At 38.3% G+C, this 10,821-nt stretch overlaps 1 protein-coding gene across 1 annotated transcript in view; it reads right to left on the reverse strand.

Annotated features, from left to right (window-relative positions):
• SFI1 (SFI1 centrin binding protein) overlaps nucleotides 1-10,821 on the reverse strand; it is a 76,599-nt gene that overhangs the window by 50,631 nt on the left and 15,147 nt on the right. The window contains 2 exon segments of the mRNA XM_034639663.1: nucleotides 4,634-4,728; nucleotides 9,229-9,339. Of these exon segments, the coding sequence (XP_034495554.1) occupies nucleotides 4,634-4,728; nucleotides 9,229-9,339 (206 nt within the window).

Genomic DNA, 10,821 nt, shown 5'->3' on the forward strand with positions numbered 1-10,821 from the left:
TTTATGATTTATTATTCATAGTTGTCTAAAACTAGAAACAACTCAGATGTCTTTCAATCAGGAAATGGATAAACAAACTTTCATATACTCCTACTATGTGGTGTACAGAATACTACTCAGCAATATAAAGAAACGAACTACTGATACATGCAACAACTTGGATGTATCGCAAATGCATTATGCTAAGTGAAAGAAGGCAGTGTCAAAATACTACCTACTGTATGCTTCTCCTTACATGGCGTTCTAGAAAAGGAAAGTCTCTGGTGATAAAGAACTGATCAGTGGTTGCCAGGAATCAAGTGTGGAGGGAAGATGTATTAGAGAGTTGGCACAAGGTCAGGAGTGATGGAACTTGCTGTCTCTTGATTGTGGCGGTGGTTACACAACTATGCATTCCTCAAAATTCAAAGAACTATGCACCAAAAAGATTCTTATAAAGGAGTAAGTGTAAATTAAAAAGGGAACAACAAAACATAAGCAACTTACCAGCTAAATACTGAAACAATGCACCTGGTGCTATAACTAAGAAGCCTCAGGAACAGCTTCTTACCTTCTGGAAAACAGACAAGGGAAGAAAGAACCCACTGTGCTGGGGGAGAGAAGGGAACGCCACATGGGGAAGATGATATTTGAAATGGGCCTGCTGGAGGAACTGCAGGGGCAAACATGGAAAGATATGGAGGCGCACATCCAGTGTGGCAAGGGCGTAGGGTGTATGGAAGGTACAGAAGAGAAAAGGTGAAGACCTTGTATGCTATACCAAGGAGTGTTGACTTTATCAGCAAAGAGGAGGCAAATGAATTTGTATGTACAGGAGTGACATGATCTTATCTATGTCTTACCACTATTTTGGCCACGTGGACAGTGAGAAGGGAGAGAAAATAAATGCAGGGAGATGAAAGAAGAGGAATTATAAAACTCTGGGAGAAAAGAGGAGGATTGATACGGCAGTAGTGAAGAAAAGACAAGCGCAAGTGACACGTTGGAGAGCCATATTATAAGCATAGAGGAATGATGTGAGGCATGAGGAATGGATAGTCCACGCCTCAGTAAGTTTTCGCACTGAGCTAGGAAAAAGTAGGAGGAAAAGCAGATCTAAATGTAGGGCAATTGACAAGTTGTATTTGGAACTTGCTGAGTTTGAGGTATCTGCAAGGCATTCACGTGAAATGGGTATGAGGCAGCTGCTAACGCAGGCTGCACTATCATTCCGAAACTCAGTGCCTTTTTCTCTTAGACTCCCAACATGGGTTTCTGGACTCAACGCACAGAGGAACCAGATACTGACCAGAGCTAAACTGGCCACAAGATCACTAAGGGGCAACCTGGACAAGGAAGACCAGAAGTAAGCACTGCAACTTGACACATGACAACTAGACAGACAACTGCTCCAGATGCTGTGGGAGGGCAAGAAGAGCCAGTTCACAGAAATCATGCTTAAATGAGATGTAGGTGCCAAAACCATGCCATATGGAGCAAAAGGGATATGACTATATAGGAGATACAGCAGTTCTTGCTCAGAGATAGAGATTCTGGATAATAAGAAACAGGATCAAACAAATGTTCCCTTCGACTTGGAGTTATTTTCTCTCAGAGATAATGTATTTGTCTTCCCCAAAAGCTTCTGTAAAAGTAAATGTGGGCTCTCAGGAAACTAGGAAAAAAGAGAGGGGCCTTCCTCAACTTGATAAAGAATATCTACAAAAGCCTGTATCATAACTTAATGATGAGAAACTCAAAATTTTCCCACTAAGATCATGTACAAGGCAGAAATGACCCCTCTCAACTATTCCTTTTCTTTTTTTTTCTCTCTAAGATTTATTTTACTTATTTTAGAGAGAGAGGGAGAGAGCAGGGAGAGGGAGAGAGAAACAAGCAGACTCTGTGCTGAGTGCGGAGCCCAACGCAGGGCTTGATCTCATGACCAACCGTGAGATCAGACCTGAGCTGAAACCAAAAGTTGGACGCTCAACCGACTGTGCAACCCAGGCACCCCTCAACTACTGCTTTTCAACATTATAAAAGAAGTTCTAGCTAATGCAACAAGACAAGAAAAAGCAATAAGAGGTATAAAGATCAGGAAGGTGTTCACAGGTGACACAACTGTCCGTGCAGAGAATCCAAAAGAACTGACAAAACAAGCAAAAAAAAAAAAAATGCCTGGAAGTAATAAGCAATCCATAGCAAGGCTGAGATGCAAAGTTAATATACAAAAGTTAATTGCTTTCCTATATACCAACAATGAGCAAATGGAATTTGGAATTGAAAGCACAATACCATTGACATTAGCACCCCCAAAAATAAAATACTCAGATATAAATCTAACAAAATATATACAATGTCAATATGAGGAAAACTGCAAAACTCTGATGAACAAAATCAAAGAACTACATAAATGGAGGGATATTCCATTTTCATGGATAGGGAGACTCAGTATTGACAAAATGTCACTTCTTCCCAACTTGATATATAGATTCAAAGCAATCTTAACCAAAATCCCACTAGGTTATTTTGTGGATATCAACAAACTGATTCTAAAGTTTACATGGAGAGACAGAAGACCCAGAATAGCCAACACAATATTAAAGGAAAAGAACAAGGTTGGAGGAATGACATTACCGGACTTCAAGACTTACTATAAAGCTACAGTAGTCAAAACAAAATGGTATTGGTGAAGGAACTGACAAATAGATCAATGGAACAGAAGAGAGGACCCAGAAACAGACCCATGTAAATACAGCCAATTTATCTTTGACAAAGGAGCAGGGGCAATACAATGGAGCAAAAACAGTCTTTTTTTTTTTCTTAGAGAGTTTTTTATTTATTTGACAGAGATAGAGACAGCCAGCGAGAGAGGGAACACAAGCAGGGGGAGTGGGAGAGGAAGAAGCAGGCTTCCAGTGGAGGAGCCTGATGTGGGGCTCGATCCCAGAACGTTGGGATCACGCCCTGAGCCGAAGGCAGACGCTTAACGACTGAGCCACCCAGGCGCCCCAAAAACAGTCTTTTCAACAAATGGTGCAGAATCAACTGGACTTTGACATTAAAAAAAAAAAAAGAATCTAGACACAGATCTTACATTCGTCATAAGAATTAACTCAAAATGGACTACTGACCTAAATGTAAAACACAAAACGATAAAACTCCTTGACAATAACATAGATGAAAAGTCAGATGACCTTGGGTATGATAACAACACCAAAAGCATGATCCATGAAAGAAAAATTTGATGAGCTGGACTTTATTAAAATTTTTGCTTTGCAAAAGACAATGTAAAGAGATGAGAAGACAAGCCACAGACTGGGAGAAAATATTTGCAAAAGACACAGTTGATTAAAGATTGTTATCCAAAATACACAAAGAATTCTTAAAACTCAACAACAATCCAATTTAAAAAATGGACAAAAGACACCTCAGCAAAAATATACAGATGGCAAATAAGCATATGAAAAGATGCTCCATGTCATATGTCATCAGAGAATACAAATTAAAACCACAAGATACCACTACACACCTATTAGAATGGCCAAAATCCAGAACACTGTCAACACCACATTTGTAAGGATGTGGAGCAACAGACACTCATTCATTGCTAGTGGAAATGCACAATAGTACAGCCACTCTGCAAGACAGTTTGGCAGTTTCTTACAAAACTAAACATACTCTTATCATATGATCCAGCAATTGCCAACCTTGGTATTTATCCAGAGGAGCTGGCAACTTATGTCCATACAAAAACTTGCATATGGAAATTTATAGCAGCTTTATTTATAACTGCTGAAATCTGGAAGCAACCAAGATGTCCTTCTTAGAAATGGATAAACAGATTGTGGTACATCAGGACAATGGAGTGCTATTCAGCACTAAAAAGAAATGAGGTATCAAACCATAAAAAGATATGGAGGAACCCTAAGTTCATATTAGGTGAAAGAAGCCAATCTGAAAGGGCTATATATGATTTCAATTATATGACATTCTGGAAAAGGCAAAACTATGAAGACAGTAGAAAGTTGCTGGGGGTGGGGTAGATCTGGGGGTGGGGTAGATGGGCGCCTGGGTGGTGCAGTCGGTTGAGCGTCCAACTCTTGGTTTCAGATCAGGCCATGATCTCGGGGTTGTGAGACTGAGCCCCGCATTGGGCTCCATGCTCTGCGTGGAGTCTGCTTGAGAGTCACTCTCCCTCTCCTTCTGCCCCTCCCACTCGTGCTCTCTCTCTCAAATAAATAAATCTTAAAAAAAAAAAAAGTTCCCAAGTGGAGGAGATGAGCTAAATAGGCAGAGCACAGAAGATTTTTAGAGCAGTGAAAATACTCTGTATGATACCATAATGATGGATCCATGTCCACAGAAGGTACAACACTAAGAGTGAACCCTAGTGTAAACTATGGACTTTGAGTGATTATGATGTGTTGATGTGGGTTCACTGTAACAGACGTACCACTCTCGGGAGTGATGCTGATAGTGGGAGAGACTACGCATGTGTGAGGGAAGAGGTATACGGGTAATCACTGTATCTTCCCCTTAATTTTGCACTATGAACCTAACTAAAACTGCTCTCAAAAAATTACATGTTCATAAAAGAAAATCAAATAAACGAAGGCATTTTCTTTAGACGTGTACTTCCTTTTCTCACCATGATTCTCAGCTCTAAGGTACTTGTTCCTCATCTCCTGCTGCTGACGCACGTAGGTCCTCCAGGTCTGGAACATCAGGTTGTACAAGTAATATCTGAGGAGGGGGAAAAAAAAAAGCAAATGGCATTTCTTTATTTTTTTAAAGTTAGTTTATTTATAATCTCTACACCCAACATGGGGCTTGAACTCATAACCCCGAGATTAAGAGTCTCATGCTCCACAGACTGGAGCCAGTCAGGTGCCCCAACTGGCATTTCTTTAAACCAAAAAAAACTCCTAATTCAATATACCCAGTCCATTCTGTACTCAGAAATTAACATGGAAGCTTTTTTTTTTTTTTTAATTTCTTTATTCAACAGAGATAGAGACAGCCAGCGAGAGAGGGAACACAAGCAGGGGGAGTGGGAGAGGAAGAAGCAGGCTCATAGTGGAAGAGCCTGATGTGGGGCTCGATCCCATAACGCTGGGATCACGCCCTGAGCCGAAGGGAGATGCTTAACTGCTGTGCCATCCAGGCACCCCCATGGAAGCTTCTGATCCAAAAAAGCCATATCTATATCTTAAGCTAAAATTTTATTTCCCATAGTCACAGTGAAACCTATTCTCCTTGATGGACAGTCATTCTCCTCACCTCACAGTATCACTAAGGAAAAATAGGCTTGAATTATCTGAGAATAACTTCAACTTCAGCATTCACAAAGCTGTGACATTTGGAGTGACAGTCATACCCTTATCACTTTAGTCATCCACATTATGAAAACATCACCTTTCCTCTGCACTAAACATGGTCAATGATACTTTTGTCTTTTCCTTCTCCATACACTATACACATTAAGACTGTCAGTCCCTCCATATTTTCACTATCCCGTTTCCTAAGACTTGATTTGATACTCTACAAGCTTATTAGAATGATTCAACATTGTCTTTACTTGATCTGAAATATCCACAAATCAGAAACCCTGACCCAAAGAACCTAAAGAAGTGATTATGACAGTAAATACTATTTTTAAAAGATATAATGTGTAAGATACATTTTTTATTGTATAAAAAAAAGGTATAAAATGTGTATTTGATACAATTCCAATTTTTACTTTTTCCTCTACTTATACCTGGGAGTACCAATGTCAAGATTTAGGTTGTTTTTTTTTTTTTTTAAGATTTTATTTATTTATTTGACAGAGAGAGAGACAGCCGGCGAGAGAAGGAACACAAGCAGGGGGAGTGGAAGAGGAAGAAGCAGGCTCCCAGCAGAGCAGAGATTTAGTTTTTTCTATTTCTATTTTCTTAATGTCCCATATTGGGCATTTATTTTCTCCTATAATCAATAAAAATTAAAGCAACTTACAATTTAGAAAAACAGTACACTCTTAGCAATTATATGGAATTGAGCATCAGTGAGAAGACCCTATTCAAATCATTAACATGAGCAACAAATAATAGTTACTTAAAGAGGTGCCTCTGTGTGTGTGCCCACACGCACATGTGCTTGGGTTTAATTTAGAACTTTGATCTTACTTATTCTAGAAAGAATTTGAAGAAAAAGAGAATAGGATTCAAAACTCTTCTCCAAATCACTGTGATCCATCACATTAACAGAATGCAAAAGAATCACAGGATCACCTCAATAGACACAGAAAAAGCATCTGACAAAACTCAACAACCATTCATGATAAAGACATTTAACAAATTACAGATAGACCAAACATATCTAATAAAGGCCATATATAACAAGCCCACAGCTAACACCACACTCAAAGGAGAAAGGCTGAGAGCTTTTCCTCTAAGATCAGGAACAAGACAAAAGTGTCCATTCTCACCACTCCTATTCAACATAATACTGAAAGTCCTAGTCAAAGCAATCAGGTAAGAAAAACAAATAAAAAGCATCAAAATTGAAAAGGAAGAAGTGAAATTGTCTCTACTTGTAAGCAACATGATTTTATATATAGAAAATCCTAAAGACTCAGACCTAAAGCTATTATATTTAATAAAAAATTCAGTAAACTTTGCAGGATACAAAATCAACACACAGAAATCAGTAGCATTTCCATACATGAACAGTGAACTGTCTGAAAAACAAATAAATCAATTCCATTAACAACAGCATCAAAAACAATAAAATATTCTGTAATAAATTTAACCAAGGAGGTGAAAGATCTCTATTCTGAAAACTGCATAACACAGACAAAAGAAATCAAAGACAAAAATAAATGGAAAGGTATCTCGCATTCAAGGATTAGAATTAATACAATTAAAATGTTTTTAAATTATGTAATTTAATTACATAATTAAATGTTAATATTAAAATATTATTAAAACAATTACAATAATACTACCAAAATCCATCTATAGATTCAAGGTAAGCCCTATCAAGATTCTAATGGCATTTTCTACAGAAGTAGAACCACCCTAAAATTTCCATGGACCCACAAAAGACCCAAAACATTCAAAGCAATTCTGAGAAAGAAGAACAAAGCAGGAGGCATCACACTTCCTGATTTAAAGCTGTACTATAAAGCTATAGTAATCAAAGCAGTATGACACTGACATAAAAACAGACCAATGGAACAGAAACAAACCCAAGTATATATGGTCAACTAATATTTGACAAAGGAGCCAAGACTACTCAATGGAGAAATGACAATCTATTTGAAAAATGGTGCTGGGAAAATTCAATACTCACGTATAAAAGAATGAAACTAGACCCCTATCTTAAACCACTCACAACAATTAACTCACAGTGGATTAAAGACTTAAATATAAGACCCAGAAACCATGAAACTCCCAAAAAGAATACAGGAAAAGAGCTCCTTCACACGGGTCTTAGCAATGATTTTTTTGATATGACACCTAAAGCACAAGCAATGAAATTGAACATAAATGAATGGGACTACATCAAACCAAAAAACTTCTCCACACCAAAAGAAACATCAACAAAGTGAAAAAGATAGCCTACGGAATGGGAAAAAAAAATCTGCAAACCATATATTTGATAAAGGGTTAATATCCAAAATATATAAAGAACTCCTACAACTTGATGGCAAAAAACCTCCAAATAATCCAATTAAAAAACAGGCAAAGAAACTGAATAGACATTTCCCAAAGAAGATATCTATCTATCTATCTATCTATCTATCTAGATAGATAGATAGATATATATATGAAAGGCCAACAGGTTCATGAAAAGATGTTCAACATCACTAGTCATTAGGGAAATGCAAATCAAAACCACAAGGAGCTATCACCTCACACCTGTTAGAATGACCATGATCAAAAAGAGATAACAAAAGCAGGCACGAATGTGGAGAAAAGGGACCTTTGTGTACTGTTGGTGGGACTATTAATTGCTACCGCCACTATAGAAAACAGTATGGAGGACCCACAAAAAATTAAAAGTAGAACTACCGCATGACCCGACAATTTCACTTCTGGGAATATAGTCAATGCAAACGAAAACACTAACTCGAAAAGATATTTGTACCCCCATGTTCACAGCAGCACTATTTACAACAGCCAACACATGGAACTTGGATAGATGAATGGAAAAGGTGTGGTATATATATACAACGGAATAAAAAGCAAAGAAATCCTGCCATTTGTGACAACATGGATGAACCCTGAAGGCATTATACTGAGTGATTAAGTCAGACACAGACAAATACTATATGATCTCATTTACAGGTGGAATCTAAAAGCAAACACAAAAAACTCATAGAAAAAGATCGGATTTGTGGTTACTGGATGCAGGGATGGGAGAGGGAATTGGAAGAAAGTGGTCAAATGGTACAAACTTCTAATTATAAAACAGAGAAGTACTGGAGATGAAATGTACAACACGATGCCTACAGTTAGCACTACTCTATGACATGTGTGAAAGTTGTTAGGAGAATAAATACTAAGACTTTCCATTATAACTAAAAAAAACCTTTTTTAAAAAAAGATTTTATTTATTTATTTGAGAGAGAGAGCGAGAGAGAACATGAATGGGGGGAGAGACAGAGGGAGAGGGGGAAACAGAATCACTGATGAGCAGGGAGCCCAATGAGTGTCAGATCCGAGGACCCTGAGATCATGACCTGAGCTGAAGTCAGATGCTTAACCAACTGAGCCACCCAGCTTTTTTCTTTTTTCCCCGTTTCTTTTTATTGTATCTGTATGAGATGATGGGCACTGGCTAAACTTATTGTGGTAATCATTTCACAATCAAACCTTTATGCTGTATCTCTAAAACTCATACAGTGACATGTCAATTGTATCTCAATAAAACTGGGGGCAAAAAACTTTCTTCTTTTGGGGCACCTGGACGGCTCAATCGGTTGATCGTCCAACTCTTGACTTTGACTCAGGTCATGATCTCAGGGTCATGGGATTGGGCCCCATGTCAGGCTCCCCGCTCAGTTGGGAGTCTACTTGAGATTCTTTCCCTCTCGCTCTGCCCCTGCTCACACTCTTTCTCTCTCTCTCATATAAATAAGTCAATCTTTGGAAAACAAACAAACAACAAATAAACTTTCTCCTTTTGACCAGAAACGTGCTAACAACTGTTTAATAATGTGTATCAGTAAAATTAAAGTAATATAACAAGAAACCTGACCTGTAGTGACAGTCTGCTCGAACACAGAGTTTCCACTCTCGCTGGAAAACCCACCACTCTTCTTTCCATTCCTCAAAGACCTTCCGAAGTATTCTTTGCTCATAGTAAAACCTTCAGCAATGAACAAAAATCAGAGAGATCCATGATGATGTGGGAGCTGATATTTATTTCCAAATTAGTTTCATATTGCCTTTGCTTTCTCACAGAAAAGTGTGGCTAATTATTTGACAATACCAGAATAGAATAAAAAACAGTATTTTTCAGATCAAAACCTTAGAACTACTTATGGGGCGCCTGGGTGGCAGAGCGGTTAAGCGTCTGCCTTCGGCTCAGGGCGTGATCCCGGCGTTATGGGATCGAGCCCCACGTCAGGCTCCTCTGCTATGAGCCTGCTTCTTCCTCTCCCCCTCCCCCTGCTTGTGTTCCCTCTCTCGCTGGCTGTCTCTATCTCTGTCTTATAAATAAATAAAAAATCTTTAAAAAAAAAAAAAAAACCTTAGAACTACTTAAATTAGAAAGAAAGCTAAAAAATGTTATACTACAGATCTTACCAACTAAAGAGGTTAAAGTAAAATAAAAATCTGACTTTCCGAATACCGTGAGTTGAGAATTATTCTCATTTTTTTCCTTCATCAGACTAAAGAATATTTTTTTAAATTTTTTTATTATGTTGTGTTAGTCACCATACAGTACATCCTTCGTTTTTGATGTAGTGTTCCATGATTCATTGTTTGTAACACCCAGTGCTCCATGCAATACGTGCCCTCCTTAATACCCATCACTGGCCTATCCCATTCCCCCACCCCCCTCCCCTCTGAAGCCGTCAGTTTGTTTCCCAGAGTCCACAGTCTCTCGTGGTTCATTCCCCCTTCTGTTTACCCCCCTTCATTCTTCCCTTCCTTCTACTGATCTCCCTGCTATTTCTTAGGTTCCATAAATGAGTGAAACCATATGATAATTGTCTTTCTCTGCTGACTTATTTCACTTAGCATAATCAGACTAAAAAATATTTTTGATTGGTAGCTACACTTCCCATTTACCTATACAGGAGATTAAAAGATATAAGCAAATGCCTAATGGTATTCCTAGTACTTACAGGAACAGAGCATATTAGTTTAACTGAAATCTGGCCAGAGGAGTTATAAAAATAGCCAAAGATAGGTAGAGGAAATAAAGACAGGGCCATCAGGGCAATCAGAAAGAAAACAAGGGCAATGGCAGATTGTGTCGATGCTAACAGGCACTGTCAAGGTGACCAGTAACTCAAGAACTCTGTGCCAGTCACTTTGAATTTCTTTTCATGGTTCTGCAGGTTACTAACATGTCCTTCCTCCTCACTACTCATGGTTTCTAAAAGACTAGCTAGCAAAAATATACATGGGGAAATTCACTTCACCACTGTTTGTAATTAAAAAAAGAGAGAGAGAGAGAGAGAATTACAACAAATACCCCTCAAAAGGGGACAGGTTAAATTCGGTCAATACCACCTAGTCATTTTTAATGAAGTGGAGCTAAGTGATGCTGAAATGGAGAGATGTTCCAGAGAAGCTGTTAGGTGAAAAGATAAAGCTGCCTCATAGTATGTATGACACC

The sequence above is a fragment of the Ailuropoda melanoleuca genome, chromosome 12 (genome assembly GCF_002007445.2).
Source record: "Ailuropoda melanoleuca isolate Jingjing chromosome 12, ASM200744v2, whole genome shotgun sequence".
Lineage (NCBI taxonomy): Eukaryota > Metazoa > Chordata > Mammalia > Carnivora > Ursidae > Ailuropoda > Ailuropoda melanoleuca.